The following is a 23,404-nucleotide window of genomic DNA, read 5'->3' on the forward strand; positions in this document are numbered from 1 at the left end:
TGACGGATATCGGCCATCACAAACAAGATCAACCCTTCAACTTGTTGTCCTAAAGCTTCCCTATATTCAACCGTACCTCCCTCCATAAATATTGTCACATGATCACAAAAGAAACCAAACCATAAGTAAGCTAGCTACACTATAATACAACAGTTTTTGACTCATTATAATATTATTCAAACAATTTAAATAAATTAAATCACATAATCTACACAAAAAATGAGATTAATCAATAATTTTATCCTAATATTTGTTATTGCAACCATGAAACACTTGATAATCACATCGGTCGCGACAGCAATCGAAGCAGAGGAAGGAGCAACAGACATCCAATGGACATTGCACGAAAAATGCCCAAACAAATGTGGTAACGTTACAATCCCGTACCCATTTGGTATAGGAACGGGATGTTATTACAACGAGAGTATCAACGACATTTTTTACAAAATCGATTGTGATAACAAGTCCAAAGACGACACACCTCGACCCATGTATGCAGGGCTAGAGGTGCTAGACATCTTATTACCTGAAGGAGAAATTCGCGTTTCTGGCGCAATTTCTCACATTTGTTTTACCAAAAATGGCAAACAAGTTTTCCAAAACAACGCGACAATTTCCATGGGAGGTAGATTTACGATTTCTAGTACCAAAAGTGTTTTCGCGGCCATAGGGTGTGACACCTTTGCTTGGTTCAAAGGAATGCGTCATAAGCAATCATATTATACTGGATGTATGACAGTATGTGACACAATCCACGAGGTTGTTGCGAATGGAACGTGTAAAGATCTCGGTTGTTGTACTACTCCAGTACCCGAGGGCGTGACCAATATTACCGTTGAAGCCCAAAGTTTTCACCAGCACAAGGATGTTATCGGGTTTAATCCTTGTGGTTCTGCATTTGTTGTTGAGAAAAATGCTTTGTATTTTCGGATTGATAACGTAACCAATGTGCCCCTTAAGTCAGGGGAGCTCCCGGTTATCTTTGATTGGATGATTGGTACGGAGAATTGCGCAATAGCTCAAGCAAGAGGGACATGTTTGTGCAATGGCAATGGCAATAGTACTTGTGATGATTCAAGTGTTAATGCTGGTTATCGGTGCAAATGTAACGATGGATACTCGGGTAATCCATACTTAGCAAATGGTTGCAAAGGTATTTATTTATTTATTTTTACTTTTTGGGATATTCTTTTGTGTACCCCTGAAATTTTTCATTTACTAAGGTGTATCACAAAAAAACTTTGACTGACAATAATTCTTTGTTACAAGTTCAGAAAACGGTAATTTTTTTTAAGCAAGTTATCTTGTCAAGGCCTTGAATTTGAAGAAAAGAAAAAAAATTCACCGCTTTTTGAACTCGTAGTCGGTAGTTATGGTTGGTCAAAACTTTTTTAACGATTAAACTTTGACCGACCATAATTCCTGACTACGATTTGAGACATCGGTGAATTCTTTTTCAAATTGAAGACCTCTTAAAGACGGACAATTTGAAAAAAAAGTTTATTGTATTCTGAATTTGTAGCCAAGAGTTATTGACGGTCAAAATTTTTTTTCCAAGAAAAGAGGGCTACATCTTAGAAAATGAAAAGGTTGAGGGCTATCCCTTACTTTATCCATTCATACTTTACTTGAGAACGGTATAATCTAAAATCGTTCTTGTAAGGTTGTTCATTTTATAAGAGCTCCGTGTCATTCTGGAAAAACCGTTCCAGTATAGGCATTTTATAAACACGAAATTGAAGATACTTGTAGAAAATGGTCTTATATGTTAGTAGTATGTTCCGTGTAACATGTTTGTAAAAATTAATAATTTCGACTTGTGCTACGTAGATGTGGATGAGTGTGCTGATCAAGGCCTCAACAACTGTAAAAAGCAAGAATATTGTATCAATTCTAACGGTGGATATAGTTGTCGCTGCCCAAAGGGCTTCCATGGCGATGGGACAAAGACGGGTACTTGTATACCTCATCGCAAGGAAATTTCTACGACATCTTTCAAGGTCTCGGTTGGTAAGTAAAAACTCTTACAACAGTACTTCATATAAATGTGATGGTTGCCATAACAAAGCATAGACGTCAACAATTAATTGTGTGAATCAATTAAAAGATTATTTTCAATAGGGCCCACTTTTTTTGTCAATCAACTGAGCAGGAAAAAGTTGAACAATCCTTAATCTTTTAGTTTATTGGGGATGCTTCAGAGCACTATTGGTCGCTGTAGAGCGAGATTTTGACGAATTTTATGAATACTTGTCAGGTGTTGGTGGTAGTATCATTGGTTCAATAATGCTAGCATTTGTACTATACTTGCAACGAGAGAAAAAGCGTCTAAAGATAGCTCGCGAGACCTTCTTCAGACAAAATGGCGGTCACTTGTTGCATCAAAGGCTCATCTCTGGAAGAGATGTAAAGGTCGAAATGCTCAAAGTATTCACCATCGAAGAACTTGAAAAGGCGACAAACAAATATAACGATAACAATATCATAGGCGAGGGTGGATTTGGTGTCGTTTACAAAGGAACCTTGGATAACAATCAAGTAGTTGCCATTAAGAAGTCTCGCAAGGTAGACTCTGCCCAAACCGAGCAATTCATTAATGAAGTCGTCATATTATCTCAATTGAATAACCGGCATGTGGTGAAGCTCTTAGGGTGTTGTCTTGAGACCGAGTTACCATTACTTGTCTACGAGTTTATTGACAATGGAACGTTAAGCGACCATTTACATGATGAGATGAAAGCGTCTCTGCTTAAGTGGGATATGAGGCTTAAAATCGCGTCTCAAGTGGCCGAGGTTCTATCCTATTTACACACCACAATTTCGATACCTATAATTCATAGAGATATCAAGTCCACCAACATTCTTTTGGACCAAAATTACATGGCCAAAGTGGCCGATTTTGGAGCGTCAAGGTTGGTTCCAGTCGATCAAGATCATTTAGCCACTATAATCCTAGGAACGCGTGGTTATTTGGATCCTGAGTACTTACAAACAAGTGAATTAACTCAAAAGAGTGATGTCTACAGCTTTGGAGTAGTTCTGGTCGAACTTTTTACTAGAGAATATGCACTTTCTTTTGATAGGCCTGAAAATGAGAGATGCCTTGCCAACTTCTTTCTCATGAAATTGAAGGAAGATCGACTTCTCGAGATCATTGACAAAACAATGGCTAGTAATGAAGTGTTGGAGCAAGTAAGAGAAGTAGCTAATCTTGCTCATTGGTGCTTGAGATTGAAGGGTGATGAGAGACCAACTATGAAGCAAGTTGCGGCCGAGCTAGAGAGAATAAGAGGAAGGGTTGGACTTGGACCGCAACCCTTGGTTAGATGTAGTATGGTGAACCGAAATGACAATGATGCATACTTGAGTGGTGAGTCGTCGATGCCACCAAAGGAAAGTGATGGTTGCCATAAGGGAAGTACCATGGAGTCTTCTAATAGCCAAGTTAGTAGCCTTTTGGATTCCTTAGAATTTGCAAGATAGTATTATTTGCAAGAATGTGTTGTACACTTGTACTCATGTTTTATGGCAAATTCTCATTTCACACGAGCCTTTGCTGTCTAAAATTAAGAGGGAGAAAATGTCGTTATTATTTTAATGACAAAATGTCGCAACTAAAGCTACAGCTAAAATTGTTCACATTTTTATTAGAAAATTGTTCTTATAACTTTTCTCAAAACAAATGGTAATATTTTATTGTAAATGAATCACATTTTTTGAAGGATACTTTTTACGCAATTGTTGACCGTAATACTTTGTATTTTGGATTATCTGGTCCGTCCTTAGCTATATGATGATAATTATCTAAGTAAAATGTCCAAATTTATACATAAATAACTTCTAAAGTGTAATAATCGAAAATGTCTTAGTTTAGTGGTTAAGACGAAGGTATTGTGGATAATAAGTCACAGGTTTGAATCTCCCCTCCCCTCTCCAATACTGCAACTAAGTGCGCGGTCTTAGTTAGAAAAAATAAACTTCATTGAGTGTAATGATATATTGATATTGGATATTCAACATTGTTAAGCAACCAAATACAATACAACTCGCTTTTATTCTCAAGTCACTACAATTATATCATGAACCACCAAGTCTTTTTCCGTAAACTAGCCTTGTTTAAGATCGTCTTAAGTTCACAGCATACTTAACATGGTGTTATATAACATATTCTGTTTTTTTCATGGTTCTAACAAGAAAGATTTTGACCAGGATCGACTCCAAAATCTTGATAATTAGAAAGTTTGTACGTAAGAGTAAGAGTTTATTAGTGAGTCAATAATATTAGTGAGTTAAGAGTGTGAGTGTTTATTTGTAATTGGCATATTTCCAATTTATTTGAGTGATAATAAAATTATTGTAAGAGTGCAATTTATTATTATCGTCTTACTCTTTTCACATAATATTTTTCATTACGCTTCCGTATAAAATACACTCTGATTCGCTACAACTTCATCTCCTGTGATCAGTGGTGTTAATACCATAGTAGTGAGAATTATGAGAACATGGCTTCGGTAACCCATGCCGATATCGTGAAAAGTAGTGATTTATTGAATTGGGTACTTAGCTTACGTAATTACTGGCTAGGGCTTAATTACTGACTAATTTTGTAGGCTAGAGTTTGCTTTGAACATTAAAATGTTGATATTTAAGCAATTGATGAAAATGTTGGTCCAAGAAATAGTTGACCTTGAAGTCGTCTACGTGTTATTCCTTTTAACATTATTGTTTTCACAAATTATAGAATAAGACAGTCTCACATTGTGAGACGATCCGTTTCTATATATATTAAAAAAAAAAAACAACTCATATATTACTATCAATAAAAGAGTGGTTTTATGAAAAGGGACTGCTTATAATATAAGACTGTCTTAAACAATAACTACTGTATTTTTTTTTTTGAATCTTGATATGTGGTTGAAGAGTTGATAGTTAGAGGAGTGGACCAACTTTTTTATTATGTGAACTAGGAGGGGCTTCTGCATGAACTAGGATATGGTTGACCTTGACTGAATCTTTTTTAACATTATTGTTCGCTAATTATTGAAGAAGTATTTAATTTCTTAAACAGTTGTTAAAGTGTTGATAATATTGTTTTTGTTGTTAATTAATTGTTGATAGGGTTAACAAGAAGGCATGAACAATGCATTCAGTCCCCGGGTATCAAGATAGCGAGGCCGGTATGTTTTTATATATATCCGATGGTTTTGAGGGGTCGCATAGTTATTTTGTGTCATTCGATTATATATTTTCTATCTCATCTTCATATGTAGTATATTCAAGGTGATGTATGTGTTTGGTTATAAAAATAGGAGGGAAAGAGATGGGAGAGCGATTGTAATCCTCTCCAGATTAACGGGTTCAGTTTTATATAATATTGACCGTGTATTTTCATAGAAATGAACAAGGCGTTACGAAATTTCCTAATCCAAAAAAGGCGTTAAAAGTACGTTAAAACGAAAATATTCAAGTAATATTATTAAGCCCCATTCTTAAGAACTGAATATCTCTGAACCAAGCTGAATTGAATTTTACTATATCAGTTTATAGGACCTGAACTAAACTAAACTAATTTATAATTTATAGGAAGAGACGTGAAATCAGGTGAAGTGGAATAAAGTTGAACGGAATTGAACTGAAATTGTGAGAATTGAACCGAACTAAATTGAACTGAATTAAGTTGCAGTGAAATTAAGTCCACAAGAACTACTCTGATGTCTTTGTGCTAAAAATGGTTTTAGCTATGTTTGTTTAATTTTTAATCATTATCCTGATGGAATGATTATACTGGTTATTCAACGTTTTAATCATTCCTTACCAAACAGAATATGAAGTTGGTAAAACCCCAATGAAGAACATGGGAATAGCTGTCATACTAGATAGTTTTAATTTCATTACTCAAGAAGAAGGCAGTTTCAAGCTTGGGCTTAGTTTTAAAAGGTGTGAGGCGTATCGAGGTGAGGATGGTGCAATGGCACAAGGCAAAGGCCAAAGGGAAGGGTATACAAACGAGGGAGGAGAAAAAAATGTTGAAATTGCATGATGGTGAACCTTGCTTGTTGTCCCTTGTCTATAAGGCGCACTTAAACTGCACTTATGCTTTTTGGCTAGTGTCTGCGACTCTGCTCGCTTCAGTAAACTGAGAGCTCATGAAATGATGAAATAAACAAAGGTTAACGAATGATTGATTGGAATTGTGAAACTATTCAATATAATCACTCTGATAGTGTAATGTAGTAAGGAGTATCATTCTCTTGTATGCATTGGGTAACCAAATGAAAATCAAATAACCCTTCACAAGAACATACAGCACAAAACATTACTCTGGTTTATTATCTCCCATTTTTAAGGAGACTGTGTATATCTGAGTCCCTACCTCCATTGTTACCATCATCAACTGTTGGAAATTCTACTAAATGACCTCCGAAATTTTCAAGCTCATCAAATGATTGTCCAATACTATGCTTCACGTTGCTACCCATTCTTTTTATTCCTTCTAGTTCCATGGCGACTTCCTTCATGGTTGGCCTCTTTTCGCGTTTTAGCCTCAAACACAATTTTGCTAAGTTAGCCACTTTCTTTATTTGCTCAATTTCTTTCAGACCATTAGATATGTTTTTATCGACAATGTCGAACAAACGATCCTGTTTCATCTTAGAAATGAAATGCAAAGCAAGACATCTCTCTAGTTCTGACTCCTGGTTAGATAGTGCCTTTTTCTTGGTCAATAGTTCAACCAAAACAACTCCAAAGCTGTATACATCACTCTTTTCGGTTAACTCGAAAGACAACATGTATTCAGGGTCCAAGTATCCTTGTGTTCCTACCACCATTGTAGCTAATTGACCTTGGTCCAATGGAACTAGTTTTGACGCGCCAAAATCAGCAACCTTAGCCGTATAACTTTCATCTAAGAGTACATTCATCGACTTCATATCTCTGTGAATGATCGGGGTTGAGATTGTGGTGTGTAGATATGATAACACATCAGCAATTTCCGATGCTATCCTTAGACGCAAGTTCCATGTCAAATGGGGTACTTTATCTTCGTCATGTAAGTGAGCATATAATGTGCCATTGTTGATAAACTCGTATACTAGCAATGGTACTTCAGTCTCGAGACAACAACCAAGTAACTTAACTACATTCCTATTGTTGATTTGCGAGAGTATGAGAACTTCATTGATGAACTGCTCCACTTGATTAGGATCCACCTTAAGAGATCTTTTGATGGCAACAGGCTGATTGCCGGATATAACCCCCTTATAAACAACCCCAAAACCGCCTTTTCCGATTATATTTGCTTCGTTATAATTGTCGGTTGCATTTTCCAACTCTTGTATCGTGAAGATCTTTAGAACATCCATTCCGGACACCTTTTGGTGTAAAATTTCACCTCCGTTGTCACGAAAGTTCTTTTCTCGTAGCGCAGTAATTTTTCTTTCTCCATGTCTCCAATACGCGATAAAGGCGATTATGAGCAGAATTATGATAACTCCACCAGTACCTACAAAATAAAAACATGAACCCTATCTGTAAATCCAGCAAAACTCTCTTATTTTGGTAAATATGTTTAAAACATACATTTTGTTATTATAACACGTACCCGCAGTGAGAATAACAGGCATAAGCCAAGGTTTTGTCTTTGTATTAGAGATGCAATGATCAGTATTTGTTCCAATTCCATGGTAACCATTTGGGCATTCACAATGATAGCCCCCAACGTCGTTCCGACAATATTCTGGTTTCTCACATTCATCACTTGCGGCTTCACACTCATTAATATCTGATCAAACTCTTATATGAATGAATAAGCACAAATAAGATTATACATCGATTACATCCAGTTGTAAATTGATAAGTACAAATAAGATTATAAATCCAGTTGTACCATAAACATGGTACAACCAAGGTATAGAATCCGAGCTTATATCTATTTTTTCTGAGCTAATTTAAAGTTCATGTTTTTAATGTATAAATGGATGGGTTCAATACTTTCTAATAAAACTCATCTTCTTTAATGTAAAGCTCGGATACTTCATCACAAAGCTCGAATTCTACACCGTACAACATATACAACTGGTTGTATAGTCCATGAATTGATGAATAATTGTGTTGATTTAATATATTTTGATGTGTAAACTTACTTCTAATAATCTTTTTTTTTTCCTTCTAAGAATTATACATGGAAATTACATGCAAAATATTATACAAAATAAAAAAAGTTAATTCCGTATTCTATTACGACGGAGTACTATAAAATCGGGTCGTAGCGCATCGAAACACAGTATGGTCATATTGTTATTCAACCTTAGCAATTTTCTAAGTAGTTTTGATCGTAACACCCTACAGATTTAAGAACTTACCTAGGATGAAGATCGTAACCTCTTTCTACAATCGTAGAATCGCGATTTTAAAGTAAAGGAAATAACAGAAAAGTTAACAGCAAACATTTAGGAAGTTCATCAATTATGACTATGGAGATGGATATTTATCAGTAAGAAATAAGAATGACATGATTTTGTTACCTTGGCAACCTTGTGGAAGATATGGATTTCCTGAATAACCTTTCTTGCAATCGCAACGATATCCGTCTAGACCTTGTTGTTCATGCGTTAAGTTGATGCAATCTGTGTTGCTCTTACACAAACAACTTTCTTCTTTTTCAGCTTCCGAACAATTTTTGGTTCCGATACCCCAATTGTATACAACAGGAAACTTAGGCGGTTCGTTCAAATAATAACTCAAGTTTCGAGTCAAATTCTGTTTTGAAAATTTGAAGGCATTATTTGCGACAGGGCACGCCACGCTACACGGGTTAAACTCAACCCCAGTATGGTGGTTATAACTGTAAGCCTCGGTTTTTAAGTTGGTTACGCCATCGGGTATGGAAGCTTGACAACAACCAACCCCATTACATCTGCCGTCGTTGGCCACATCGTTTAATTCGTTGCATGTTGTCATGCATCCTGTGGAGTAGTTCTTGCCATAACGTTTACCTTTAAACCAGGCATAGGTATCACACCCTGTTGCCACAAACTTGTTTTTGCTGCTGGATATCGTAAATGATCTTAGGTTTATCCAACTATACGAATAATAATAAGATGAATTGTCAGACTCATCACACTTGTATGAAATATTGCTATTGAGGTGAATTTCGGCCTCTTTTACGGAAATGTTTAGTATTTGGATATTGTTGCCGAGAATTGGTTGGGGAGGACTGAAAGTATGATTACACGTGATTCTCATTGAGGGGTTAAGACTATGATCATCTTTATCTTTATAGTAACACCCATCTTCTATGCCAAATGGGTAAGGAATGGTAATGCCTCCACACTCTGAGGTACAATGTGAAGCGATAACGAGTGATTCCAGCGCTTCAGAACCCGATATTATTTGTGTTAGTACCAAACTAATGAGAAAGATTAGGACATGTTTTTGGTATCCCATGCTTAAATGGGATTGATTTGGATTAATGGTTTCAGGAAAAGAAGTGTATGTGATTAGTTTGTATGAACTATGAATATGCTTTATGCTTAATGTCAGAATATAAGTAAAGTTGACATTGGATGATTGGAGAAAAGTTCAGCAAAAAATAAGCTAAGCACCTAATTTGATAGTGATATCAACAAATTAAGACGTAAGGAACATTTGAGAGATTCAACAAAATAGAGTATTACTCTACACTCCACAATTTTAATAGTTTCAATATATGTATGAGATTGGTCTTTCTAAGGGAAGAATTGATCAAACAATTAGTTCATCGTCAAATCTGCAATTTTTTTTCCATTGATGCCAATTTGATTGGATGAATTTGTCAAAGTGAATAAAAAACAAGCATAAAAAAATGTGAAGCTTAAAGATTATTTGCCATTGGATATTATTGTTACAATTAATTAATTAATGTTAAGTTCCTAATTTACCCTTTAATCCTAATTAGTTTGAAATTCAAATTTAATGGAGGGAAAGCAAAATACCTTAGTAATTTACAATAATACCCCGGGTGTCGCTCAATTTGAGTATCACCCGATGACGCTATCTCATTTTCCTTCAGGGAATGCAGCAGTGTTAAAACTCATGAGTTAGAGCTTTACCGCCCTAGTGGTTCTACCCATCTCGAATTCGAACACTGGATGGTATAAAAAAAAAAAAATTAGTTGGCAATCTCATTTTATCTGATTATGTCAACACAAATTGTATTTCCTTTTATCATTTTACAAAGTATAGCTGCTATTGACTTTATAAAGTAAACTTGATTAGTTCTTTCGAGTTTAACATTTGTTTGATGTTGTCAAATGTTAGAAATGTGAGAGGAGAAGGAGACGCATGAGAGAAATGGAGTAGAGTGGAAATTGTGTTTGTAGTACATTGTTATCAGTAGTATATATACAAAACATGGGATGAACTAAATATGGAAGATAATATATACAATGGCAAGCTTTATCTTTGGCGTGCAGCAAGGCATGGAGCAAGGTGTGGAGCAAACATTATTTAATGGTCTTGATTTGTGGGATTTGCTTGTTGTGAGCAACGGCTCTCTGGGAGGCACAACCAATATCCCTAATATCCTAATACCCTCCCGCAATCGTAAAGGCAGTACGTAGTACGAACTTTACGATTGGAGAAATGCAAGAAAAACATAGAAATACAAGAAGAAAAAGATCCCCCGGAGATGAACTGCAAAAGCTGACAGTCTCCATCTTCAATCTTCATCTTCTTCGATCTTTCATTAAATCTTCTTCGTCTTCAAAGGTGGTAAGAAACGAGTATAAAACTCGTAGAAAATTAATTCGAACAAGAACGTTAAGCTTTTCGGACTTGTCGAATATCAAATGATTTGTTAGGAACACTAATCGGACCTAAACAAATTTCTAGAAAACGGAAAATTATCCGTCAATTTCAAGATCTGGAGAACGTTTCTTTTTCTTCGAACTCCAAATTAATTGATAAGTAGCATTTTAGTTGTATTTTACCCCGCATTTATACCTTATTCCAACTCGATTTTGTGTGCTTAAATGTCTAAAAAGCTCATTTAATTACTAATTTATAATAATTAGTCGTATTGGTTACATTTAATATTTAGTCGTATTGTTATTATAATATTAGTATTATTACTATTATTTTATTAATATATTAATTTAATGCGTAGGTGAGATGGGATAAATAAGAAGGAACGAGGAGTAAGACGATTCAACAAGCAAAGCGGGTCAAGATGGACGGAATCAAGTAATATGTGATGCAATGGAGCAAAATTAGACAAAGTCAAACTCAAGCTTGACCATGTGAATCACCATATGCATCCACCGTCATCACCTTACTTCTACATCATCACTACCATTTCTACTCATCACCATTACCGTCATTTCCCAACCACCTATAATCCCTTCATCCATTTCAATCAATAACAACAAAAAAATGCAACCATTCACCACCATTTTCATACACTTTCCACAAACACCACTTCATATGCATCATCACCTCGACATTCACCATCACCAATCCGCAACACCACCATAGCTGAAACCCGACACCATTCAAATCGTCATCGACATCACCACCGCCATTGTTCATCATCACCACGGCATCCATCAATCACGGCCACCATCAATATTGGACTCGGAATCGAAACCGAGTCATTTGGATACGATTGAAGACAAGTGCACTCCTAGCCGGGTCACCGGCTGCCTCCCAACCGGCTCACAACACAAACTTGTTCTCCCAGACGGGCACCCGTCTGCCGCCCTCACCACCGGCTGGGAATACATCAAATATTCACCAAGTTTCCTGGAGGTTCCCAGCCGGTGCCATGACCGGCGGACGGCCAACCGGCTGGGCATCCCTTGCTGCGTGATTCGTTTTGTTTTACACTTCGCTGATTTGGTTGTTTTGCTGTGTGTATAAAGAATCCAAAATCCCTTTTGTCTTTTGGATTTTGGTCGTCATTTATGGCGCACGGTTAGTATCATTATTATTACTAGTATTGGTGCCCGGCTTCGCCCGGGCTACCTCTACTTACCATTAATATTTTTTTTCATTAAATAAAATTACTTAAAGTTGCATAACTCATAAATTTATCATTAATATATTGTTTATAACATATCCTAAAATTACGATGAAATAAATTCTGAGACAAATTCACTACTCCCGCTATTAATATTTTACTCTTATTAATGAAACAATAGTAATAACATTTCACTATTTGCCCGTAATCATTTTTACTTTCACTACTCCCGCCGTAATTATTGTTACTGTCACTACTGCCGCATTAGTATTGATAATTTCACTATTACCGCATTAATATTGATTATTTCATTACTCCCGTTGTTTCTACCACTCTCACTAATCTCGTTGATAATATTGTTACTTTTACTATTCAAATGAGTGATTACTATCATATAACTATATTCAATGTTACTACAATTCTTTTCTTTACTGACGAAATTACTTTTACTACTTAGGCATGCAACTTTAAGAGGATTATATATTTATATAAATATATTACTGATGGGGCATATTCTGCACCGCTGACCAAGTCAACACATTGAGCAAGGTCAAAGATATCCACAGCAAGTCAACGACTTAGACAGACTAGCCGATGCATCCCATCACTGTCACACTGGTCTCGGCATGATGACACCGCCACAAGGGACACATACCCGCGTACTCATATCCAAGACCCCTCGGCGGCGAGTCAATACGGCCCCGGCCGCCATAGGTATCTCGGCCGAGGGTAGATCGGTCTTTCCACCGTTAGCCACTTGGCCACTACGTGACAAAAGGTGAAAGCCTATAAATACTCCTCAACCTTCATTGAGGAAAGGATCCCACAACTAAAACCTAAATACACTATTCATCTGGTAATATCTCCCTTATCTCTCTACAATACGTATCTAGCCAAGTAACACAGCTTAATCCTTTAAGTTTACTGACTTGAGCGTCGGAGTGAGTACGCTTGGCACACAGCCAAGCCCTCAGTTCGTTCATTGTTGCAGGAGAGGCCGAGAGAGACGATAGAAGCAAGAAGGGTTCAACTCAAGACATTATTCTACAAGCCACGGGTGGTAACTAATAACTGCTCTGGAAATTACACCCGGAACAATTGGCGCCGTCTGTGGGGAAAGACACTAGAAGCTGGTCACGTTCATTCCCAAACAAAAAAACAACAAATCAACAAAAACCCACTCAAAAAGCTAAGAAAATGTCGAAACAACAAGAGGTATTCGTAACGGACGAAACCGAATTTTACCACGATGATGTCGTCCACAAATCTGGAGTCGAGCAACCCTCCACCGGCGGAGTAATTCAACCAGAATTCGGGATGCCAATAATACCCGACACGCCGCTGCCTGCCAACCAAGTCACCATAATGGGACAGGTGGTCGACGTAGCGAAACTGAAAATACTCCTGGACCTAATCAGTAATACGCCCGCTCACACTGTCACGCCGACAAGAGCGGCGGAAACTGTCCAGGAGACTAGGACCCTAAACGTGACTCCAAGAAATTTGAACGGAGCACTAGGAGAAGCCGACCAAGCCAAGACGCCGGGGGAGCCCAAAGTGGGCGCGGTAGACCTAAGTCCTTCCCACACTCGGGGGAGGACAGCGTCCCCGCCGCACGAACGAGGCTCACCCCGAAGGAGCGCAGGAGTCCGACTCGGCAGAGTTGGAGAAGAAGTCCAAGTCGAAGAAGGAGCCCCTCCCGCTACGGGGGGAGGAGCCAGGTTAGGGACGCGAGGAGAGCGGTCGCGCGCACCGTTCGACACGTGGTTAGGCAGCCCCTCAACGCCTACGTCCTAGAAGTCCCGGTGCCACCTAAGCTCAAGTTGCCACCGATTTCGTACAAAGGAGATAGTGATCCATCCGACCACGCTGAGGCTTTCGAGTCTTACATGTCGGTATGGGAGCAGCCCGATGAGGTGCAGTGCCGAATCTTCCCAACAACTTTGCATGGGATGGCTCGTAGTCGGTACAAAGGGCTTCCCGACGGCTCGGTGTGCTATTTCGCCGACCTAAGGGACGCCTTTCTAGCCCAAGATACTCTTGCAATAAGAAGGGCCGTGGAGACGTCGGACCTCCTAACTATCAAACAGGAGGGAGACGAGTCTCTGCGGAACTACGTGAAGAGGTTCGACGGAAAGGTCCAGCAGATTCGAGAAATCAATCCGAATCGCGGCCTTCGATCGATGAAGGGCCTCCCAAGGGGAGACTTAAAGAATGAGCTCATCAAGTGCGGAGGCACGGGTTTGGACGCCGCGGGAAGTTGGGCGACCAAGCCATCAAGGTAGAAGACTACCACAAGACACGGGTAGGCCCCGGCGAGGCCGAGCAATCAAGAAGGAAGAGCGCCAGGGAGGTTAACCCGAATGAAAAACGCCGTGACAACAACGGGTCACGGTCTGACGAAAGACGCCGTGAGAGTAATAGGCCACGGTCAGAAAAGTCTGCCAGAAAACAAAGCTCGGCGGATGTCGGGAGGAGCTGGGGGACGTACTACAAAAAACGGTACGATGATCACACCCCCCTAGTCGTGTCGGCCGCCGAGGTCTTCGCTTTGAGCAAGAACGAGGGCCAGAAATGGGAAAGACCCCCTAGGCCGAGGAGTGACGGTGACACGAGCCAGTACTGTAAGTACCACGGCCACACCGGACACTTAACCAACGATTGCCGACACCTGAAGGATGCCATTGAAGAGCTAATCCGGATGGGGAGCCTCGGCAAGTATGTTGCGAGGCCAAAATCGACGCCGGCGGATCGAATAGCAAGTCCGCCTCCGAGCGGGTAGGAGTAGTCAATGTCGTCATCAAGGACAACGAGAGCAGTGGGTCCGCTAATGAGCACAAACGGCCCCAGGATGAACCTTATCCGGCCATCAACTTTGTGCCCAACACAGCAACCCCCGCTCCCAGCATCCCAGACATGACCATCGGACAAAGGGACTACGATGGAGTCGCCGCTCTTCATAGCGACCCCCTTACAGTCCGCCTAGACATAGCCAACCACCTGGTGAAGGGGTGCCTGATTGACACAGGCGCCTACACGAATGTTATGAACAGAGAATGCTTTCTCGGCCTCGGTGCCCGAGGATTGAAAATTTGAGCCCCCGCACCAACCCGTTATACTGACTTTTCGGGGCCGGCACTGGTACCCCCTGGGGTCAATCGGTTTCGGTAAGGTTCGGCGAGGGAGGTGCGGCCAAGAACGTTATGTCTAAATTCGTAGTCATCGACGGTACACCTGCCTACGATGTACTCATAGGCCGGATCACTTTGAGCGAGATCGATTTGTAATATCCATCCGGGCCCGACATTGATGTATGTCTCGGACCGGGGGAGGCACATAAACTCATCTCGAAAAAGAGGAAGATCCGGTTTGTGGGAGGTTCACGCTAACGGCCTCTCCGCGACATATGGCTCGAAGGCCGACATGGTTATCATCAGCCCAAACGGGGACGTATCCGAGCACGCCTTGAAGCTTACCTCAGTGACCCCCAAGGAATCCAAGTACGAGGCGGTGATAACCGGAATTGAGCTAGCTAAAGCCGGGGCGTAACGTATCATGGTGAAGGCAGTTCGCTCCTCGTGACCAACCAGGTTAGAGGAGAGTGCGAAGCCCAGGACTACAAGACAATAAGGTATCTAGTAAGGGTGAGAGTGTCGCTTCGGTAACTAGAATCGTTCGGATATAAAGTACACCCCCGGATCCGGAACGACCAGGACCATCGGCATGATCGAAGGAGCAGACCGAGGAGGTAGAGATCGATCCGGGCCGCACCGTAACCGTCGGTGTCAACCTGGAACAGAATCGGAGCCGGCCTCCTGGACTGCCGAGAAAGAACAAAGACGTTTCGCATACTCGGCGGCCGAGATGCCGGCGTGAATCGGGAGGTGATTGTTCACAAGCCGAACGTGCTACCCCCACCCGCCCGATCAAGCGAGAGAATGAGGAACTCCTCGGTTGAGAAGGACGAGGCCATCAAAGCCGAAGTAGATAAATTACTAGCGGCAGGTTTCATCATGCCTTGTACTTATCCTGAGTGGCTAGCCAATGTTGTAATGGTGAAGAAATCATCGGGGGCATGGAGAATGTGTGTAGACTTTACCAACCTTAATAAAGCATGCCCCAAAGATTGTTATCCCTTGCCTCGGATAGATAGCTTAATCGACGCCACGGCTGGCTACACCATGCCGAGCCGCCGGACGCCTTCTCGGTATCACCAAGTGTTTATGGCCGAGGAAGACATGCCTAAATGCGCATTTATCACCGCCAACGACACATACATGTACAAAATGATGCCGTTTGGTTTGAAGAACGCCGGAGCAACGTACACGAGGCTGGTAGACAAAGTGTTTCAAAATCAAAAAGGGCGAAACATTGAGGCATACGTCGACGATGCTATTGTAAAAAGCAAGTCCGACAGCGAGCATCTGGCCGATTTACACGAGACATTTTGTTCACTAAGGAAATACAAGATGAAGCTCAACCCAATGAAATGCAACTTCGGTGTCGGGCGGGGAAAATTTCTAGGAGTACTTGTCGGCGCCGAGGCATAGATGCCAATCCGGACAAAGTCCAAGCAATCCTAGACCTGCCGGAACCAAGGAATCGGAAAGAGGTTATGATCTTGGCCCAGGAAGAATGGCGGCTCTCGCCCGTTTCATCTCTCGGTCAACCGACAAAAGCACCCCATTCTTCAAAGTCTTTGAAAGGAAATAAAGACTTGGTGGGGGAGGAACAGAGCACGGCTTTCAAACAATCGAAAGCTCATCTTCGACTCTCCCAACTCTGTCGGTGCCGATATTGGGGAGACGCTATACCTATACATAGCGGTAACCTCGGCCACGGTCGATCGTGATCATCGAGGGAAGAAGACAAACAAAGAACACCCAATCTACTTCGTCGACCATACACACGTTGCCGCCGAAAGAAATTACCCACTAATCGAAAAAGCGGCCTTCGCCGTCGTCGTTGCCGCAAGGAAGCTAAAACCCTACTTCGACGCACATCCCGTGACGGTCCTAACCGATCAACCATTGGAGAAATCCTTGGAAAAATTCGAACAATCCGGCGAGCTCATCAAATGGGCGGTGGAGCTCTCTACGGTTTCGGCATTCAAGTACAAACCAAGGCCTTCGATAAAGGGGCAAGCGCTTGCAGATTTCCTGGCCGAATGCACGTATCAGGAAGAGCCAAACCCGGGCATATGGGAGGTCTACACCGACGGCTCCTCCACGACGAATAGCTCAGGAGCCGGCATCCTTATCATCAGCCCAAACGGGGACGAGTTTGAGTACGCCTTGAAATTCACCTTCTCGGCCTCGAACAATGAGTCCGAATACGAGGCGGTGATAACTGGAGTCGAGCTAGCTAGGGCTGCTGGGAGCGAGAACACATTGTGTTGAAGACGGACTCACTATTGGTTACTAACCAAATCAGAGGGGAGTATGAGGCTCGGGACGACGGAATGGTAAGGTACCTAGAGAGGGTGAAAACCGACGTAGCAAAATTGAAATCCTTCCAAATCCAGTGCGTTCCCAGATCCGAGAACAACCGGGCCGACGCTCTCTCCAAACTGGCAAGCTCAACCATCAAGAATGTCAGCCGAACCGTACTGGTAGACATCAGGAACGCAAAAAGCATCACTGAGACCGTCGGCATGGTGGGTAACATAGAGACCGAGACAACGTGGATGACTCCGATAATGAGATACAAGCTTACGGGTGAGTTCTTGGGAGGGCCGCAATCCCTCGGCCAAAATAAAAGGATCGCGCGGTACTGTTGTTCGAAGGGGGCGTACGGAAGATCCGTAATAAGACCACTCTTGAAGTGTGTCGGTCCGCCGACGCAGAATCGATCTTGTGAGAAATCCACGAAGGCATCTGTGGACATCACATGGGGCAAGAACACTAGCCCACAAAGCTCTCCGAGCTGGCTACTTACAGCCCACCATGCTTCAAGATTCGAACGAAGACCAAGAAGTGCACGAACCTATCGGATGCATGCCCGGTGATACACGCCCTCTCCGAGAGACCTACAACCGGTGCTCGGTCCCCTTCCTTCGCGCAATGGGGATGGACATGCTAGGGCCATTCCCAACGGCCTCCGGGGGTAGGAAGTTCTTAATCGTCGCCGTTGACTACTTCACCAAATGGGTTGAGGCCGTAGCGATACAAAGCAAAAACCTGTTTGCCGTCGAAAGGTAATCTGGGAAAACGTTATAACCCGCCGGATTACCTCAAGTTATGGTATTCGACCACGGCCGAGAGTTTTGGAGCGACGATAATGAATGGTTAGAAGAGCTCGGCATCAAGTTTGCGTATTCCTCCGTCTGCCACCCACAGAGTAATGGGCAGGCGGAGGCAGCCAACAAAACCATCCTCAACGGTTTAAAGAAGACGGTTGAAGACCTTAAGGGAAGGTGGGCCGATGAGCTACCCGGCGTCCTGTGGTCCCTTCGAACCACAGAGAAAGAAGCAACGGGATACACCCCCTTCCATCTAGTCTACGGCTCCGAAGCGGTCTTGCCGATCGAAGCGAGTGCCGACATTGAACGGCCACCTTTGACCCAGTTGAAAACGAGGAGGGCCTAAGAGCTTCCCTAGACCTTGTCGAAGAGAGCCGAGACACGGCACGCCTTAACTTGGCCGTATATCAGAACCGGATGAAGAGAGCCTACAACCGAAGGGTCCACAAAAGGGACTTGACAATAGGAGACCTAGTCCTAAGGAAGTCGGCTGCCACCAACAAAGGAAATATTCATGGCAAACTGACGGCCAATCGGGAGGGCCCTACAAAGTGGTAGAAGAGATGAGGCCGGGTACATACGGGCCGACAGACATGGGAGGTGTGCCACGATGAGCCATTGGAACACCGATAACTTGAGAAAATACTTTGTATAGCGGCGGAGGTGTCCAAACACATTGTGGACACCCCAACGCACGATCATGACAAGCAAATGAATCACCCAAGTTCTCCATCAAAGTGTCTGTCCCCTCCACGATTTGCCATTAGACGGAAACTCGAAGGGAAGAATCGCTATCGGCCGCAACCCGATTACCTCGGCCAAAACCGAGAGCGACGGGGAACACGTCGGCCGATACGCTAAAAAGAGACGTATACTCGGTGCATTGAGACGCCAATCTAGCGGTCAATATGCCTACACGATTCTGGCCGCTATCGAAGCCGCAACCCCGATTACCTCGGCCAAAACCGAGAGCGACTGGGAACACGTCGGCCGATACGCTAAAAAGAGACGTATACTCAGGGCAATTGAGACGCCAATCTAGCGGTCAATATGCCTACACGATTCGGTCGCTATCGAAGCCGCAACCCCGATTACCTCGGCCAAAACCGAGAGCGACGGGGAACACGTTGGCCGATACGCTAAAAAGAGACGTATACTCAGTGCAATTGAGACGCCAATCTAGCGGTCAATATGCCTACACGATTCTGACGGCCGCTATCGAAGCCGCAACCCGATTACCTCGGCCAAAACCGAGAGCGACGGGGAACACGTCGGCCGATACGCTAAAAAGAGACGTATACTCAGTGCAATTGAGACGCCAATCTAGCGGTCAATATGCCTACACGATTCGGCCGCTATCGGCCGCAACCCCGATTACCTCGGCCAAAACCGAGAGCGACGGGGAACACGTCGGCCGATACGCTAAAAAGAGACGTATACTCAGTGCAATTGAGACGCCAATCTAGCGGTCAATATGCCTACACGATTCGGTCGCTATCGAAGCCGCAACCCCGATTACCTCGGCCAAAACCGAGAGCGACGGGGAACACGTCGGCCGATACGCTAAAAAGAGACGTATACTCAGTGCAATTGAGACGCCAATCTAGCGGTCAATATGCCTACACAGTTACGGTCGCTATCGAAGCCGCAACCCCGATTACCTCGGCCAAAACCGAGAGCGACGGGGAACACGTCGGCCGATACGCTAAAAAGAGACGTACACAGTGCAATTGAGACGCCAATCTAGCGGTCAATATGCCTACACAGTTACGAATGTAAAAACGAAGACACTTAGTTGATGACACAAGAAGATCCAGCTTAGCCTTCCCGGCTTCCCCCCTCGCGGCAGAGAGATCAAGCTTGAGCCTTGTAATCAGCGGCCCAGATTCGGCCGTGGCCTTTTCTTGCTCCATGATGAGGGAGGCGGCTAGACGACTCCATCTCCCCAGCTTCTTATATATTCTCTCACCCTCCGCCACGAGCTCGGCGGGAGTAAACTTCTGGGGTGAGGAGTCCACGACGACGTTCTGGTCACCCGCCTTCTCAATCGCCTTCTCAGGCTGCTTCCCTACTTGCCGTTCGGTGAGAACGGCAGCTGCCGGCGATGGAACTGCAAAAAAATTACAGAGAGCATCCATGTCACCGTGCATTGACACGTCGAAAGCTGTCATCGGGAATGCCCAACGAGCCGCCAAATCGAACCACAAGTTAAATCCGTACCAGTTCGAACCCTCTTAGTTGGAGGGCTGGTGGGGGCGAAAGCTCCTCCGCGGCAACGGTGGAGCGAGACGGTGGGTCTTTCCTCTTCTTCGGAGAAGCGACCTTAGCAACGGTCACCTCCCCTCGAAATGTTGATCACCTCCACACGATCCTTTTCGACCACTGGGGTCGGAGAGGGAGTTGCCATTGATCTGCCCGCCGACTTGACGCCGCCTTCTTTGATCTTCTCAAGACGTTGCGAGAACCCGTGCTCGAGCCGTCTCCGATCCGGCGCCTTCATCTGTCTTTCCATGACTTCGTTGGGGACAGTCGGCGATCACGTGTTTCAGCCGTAGGGACGACGGGTGAGAACCTTTCCGTCCTTATCAAGCCCCTGACCTCTCCAAGTCCTTCTCTCGACGACTCGACCAAACCGATCGCAAATAGCGGACAAGAATTACATGAAAGAGGTAAGAAAGCTCCAAACGGGGAACATAACAAGTAAAGGTGGGCCTCACACCGACCCTACTCACCACGGCCGAGGGGCGGTATGAGGCCGACGCGGCGAGCATCTCGTCTGAAGAATAATGCGAGTCGGGGCGCCATCCCTCCTCAGCATCAAATAGCTGCACTGCCCGCTTCTCATCCGCCGTAAGAGGGACAAAAGAAGCGTCCATCTTAACCTTGCTACCCCGGGAGACATATTTCTCATACTCTTCCCGGGTCTCACACCGTAAGTGAACGGGGCTCTGAAAAGACCGAGGCAAAGGGTAGTCCTCCGGCACTTGGACGTACACCCACCGCCCCGCCGGTCTTTGCGGGGAGGTAAGCTTGTTTACGGAGACATACCCGGCTCCGTCTCGCACGCTGTACCACCCCACCTTTCGGGCGAATGACGGCCGAAGACTATGGAGTCGGCGGAATAAGTTAACAGTAGGGACCTCCCCTTTAAAGAGACAGAGCCACACAAAGCCGATTATCGTCCTCATGGCCAACGGATGCAGTTGGGCCACGGCAAGATTCATGGCTTTGATGATGGCCACGACGTGCTCGTTCAAAGGAAACCGGAGCCCATACTCCAACTGCCTGAGGTACACGCCGATATGGCCCGGGAGGGCAACAGACCACTGACCCTCCTCGGGGATAACAATTCTATACCCCTCACCGAAGAAGAAATGATCTCCGAAAAGGGTCCCTCCGGAACTGCTTGCAAACTTATTTGTCCAGGCACGGTCGAGGCCAATCCTGCAGGCCTCACCATGATCCGGGATGGCCGCCCTCTCACCAGCAACAGGAGCCCTCTCACCATCGTCATTAGCATCCTCATCCTCCCCTTCCTCCGGGATGGACAGGCCAACTACGGGAGAAGGAGACCTAGGGCCCCCAAACCTTAGCGGGATGGCCTCTAATATCTCCTCCTCGTCGGGGCGCGCGACGGGAACCCCGCGCGAAGTGCTAGTCCCGGCATCAGCAGCAGACATGTTCACAGCAAATTACTAGCAAGATAAAAGAAAAATTCGTTTGTTTACCTTAAAAGGAAAAAGTGCCCGCCGGATCAAAAACTCTGAAGATTGGAAGAAAAGGAAGCCCTTGAAAGTTTAAGAAAGATGAAGATTTTAGGAAAATTTGAGAAAATAAAATTAGTGACCAAAATCACGGAAAAAGCGCCTATTTATAGGAAAAAGCCCATAAAGAAGGACCAATCGAGCTGCCCATGGAGCGACAACCAATCGGCGGCGGACACGTGTCGAGCATGCAACCACGGAATGTCAATCGTCGCAACAGTTAAACGTCAATCAATGCAACCGTGACCAAGCGTCTTGAGACGCCCATTCACATCTCTTCGACTATTCATCTTCCTCAAACAAATTCCTAGGTATCGGTCACCGGCCCCCGATCAACAAGCCAGGAAGCACACCACGGGGCAATCAAAATCAACCGGCACTCTCAGCATTGGTCTCGGCCAGCCTCATGTTCTTTTCCACATCGGATGCCCTTTACGCATCCATGTGGAGGGGGGATATGGTATACGGTACGGCCTAACAAGAGCCACGCCGATGCAGAAGAAGAAGCCGATACAGAAAAATTTTCGGAAAATACTTGTGCAGAATATATGCTCAACGTACATCGGAGCCCATACCACGGCATAGACTACGCTGGGGGCAAATTGATGGGGCATATTCTGCACCGCTGACCAAGTCAACACATTGAGCAAGGTCAAAGATATCCACAGCAAGTCAACGACTTAGACAGACTAGCCGATGCATCCCATCGGCCTGTCACCTGGGTCTCGGCATGACAGCCTGCCAGCCGGGACACATACCCGCGTACTCATATCCAAGACCCCTCGGCGGCGAGTCAATACGGCCCGCCGGCCTGCCATAGGTATCTCGGCCGAGGGGTAGATCAGTCTTTCCACCTGCTAGCCACTTGGCCACTTGGCCACTACGTGACAAAAGGTGAAAGCCTATAAATACTCCTCAACCTTCATTGAGGAAAGGATCCCACAACTAAAACCTAAATACACTATTCATCTGGTAATATCTCCCTTATCTCTCTACAATACGTATCTAGCCAAGTAACACAGCTTAATCCTTTAAGTTTACTGACTTGAGCGTCGGAGTGAGTACGCTTGGCACATGCCCAAGCCCTCGATTCGTTCATTGTTGCAGGAGAGGCCGAGAGAGACGATAGAAGCAAGAAGGGTTCAACTCAAGACATTATTCTACAAGCCACGGGTGGTAACTAATAACTGCTCTGGAAATTACACCCGGAACAATTACATATATGCATTAAATCAAATCAAAAGAATTATGCAATATTATATATTATGGGATCTAATTTGAATTATTTATAACCTACTTATTATATTTTTGTATGTTAAATAATTAACATCTCTACATCTAATAAACTATAAAGTTTAATAAAATTTCATAGATTTTAAATTTAATATAAAATTTTATGAT

The 23,404-nt window shown here is 43.6% G+C and overlaps 2 protein-coding genes and 1 long non-coding RNA gene across 4 annotated transcripts in view; 2 read left to right on the forward strand and 1 right to left on the reverse strand.

Moving 5' to 3' along the window:
• LOC141656894 (uncharacterized) overlaps positions 1-5,850 on the forward strand; it is a 141,224-nt gene extending 135,374 nt beyond the window's left edge. For both annotated transcript variants that reach the window (XR_012548611.1, XR_012548609.1), the window contains exon 6: positions 5,823-5,850. This is a non-coding gene — a long non-coding RNA (uncharacterized LOC141656894). The remainder of the gene's footprint in view (positions 1-5,822) is intronic.
• Positions 201-3,560, forward strand: LOC141655946 (wall-associated receptor kinase 2-like). Its single transcript, XM_074462931.1, has 3 exons — positions 201-1,153; positions 1,831-2,010; positions 2,258-3,560. The coding sequence occupies exons 1-3, from the start codon at positions 220-222 to the stop codon at positions 3,481-3,483; spliced, it is 2,340 nt and encodes a 779-aa protein (XP_074319032.1). The 5' UTR covers positions 201-219; the 3' UTR covers positions 3,484-3,560.
• A 479-nt stretch (positions 5,851-6,329) lies between the features above and the next one.
• Positions 6,330-9,447, reverse strand: LOC141654933 (wall-associated receptor kinase 5-like). The gene is made up of 3 exons (XM_074462041.1): positions 8,526-9,447; positions 7,604-7,783; positions 6,330-7,504 (listed from the first exon to the last, which is right to left on the reverse strand). The coding sequence occupies exons 1-3, from the start codon at positions 9,445-9,447 to the stop codon at positions 6,330-6,332; spliced, it is 2,277 nt and encodes a 758-aa protein (XP_074318142.1).
• Positions 9,448-23,404: the final 13,957 nt, after the last annotated feature.

Source organism: Silene latifolia, chromosome 5 (assembly GCF_048544455.1).
Source record: "Silene latifolia isolate original U9 population chromosome 5, ASM4854445v1, whole genome shotgun sequence".
NCBI lineage: Eukaryota > Viridiplantae > Streptophyta > Magnoliopsida > Caryophyllales > Caryophyllaceae > Silene > Silene latifolia.

Bases quoted from the DNA above. Each gene is read 5' to 3' on its own strand.
- LOC141655946 (XM_074462931.1), top strand. From the start codon at position 220: ATGAGATTAATCAATAATTTTATCCTAATATTTGTTATTGCAACCATG. The intron at 1,154-1,830 runs GTATTTATTTAT...TGTGCTACGTAG, and splicing joins CTTAGCAAATGGTTGCAAAG to ATGTGGATGAGTGTGCTGAT. The intron at 2,011-2,257 runs GTAAGTAAAAAC...AATACTTGTCAG, and splicing joins ATCTTTCAAGGTCTCGGTTG to GTGTTGGTGGTAGTATCATT.
- LOC141654933 (XM_074462041.1), bottom strand. From the start codon at position 9,447: ATGGGATACCAAAAACATGTCCTAATCTTTCTCATTAGTTTGGTACTA. The intron at 7,784-8,525 runs GTAACAAAATCA...GAGTTTGATCAG, and splicing joins TCTTCCACAAGGTTGCCAAG to ATATTAATGAGTGTGAAGCC. The intron at 7,505-7,603 runs GTACGTGTTATA...TTTATTTTGTAG, and splicing joins GCCTGTTATTCTCACTGCGG to GTACTGGTGGAGTTATCATA.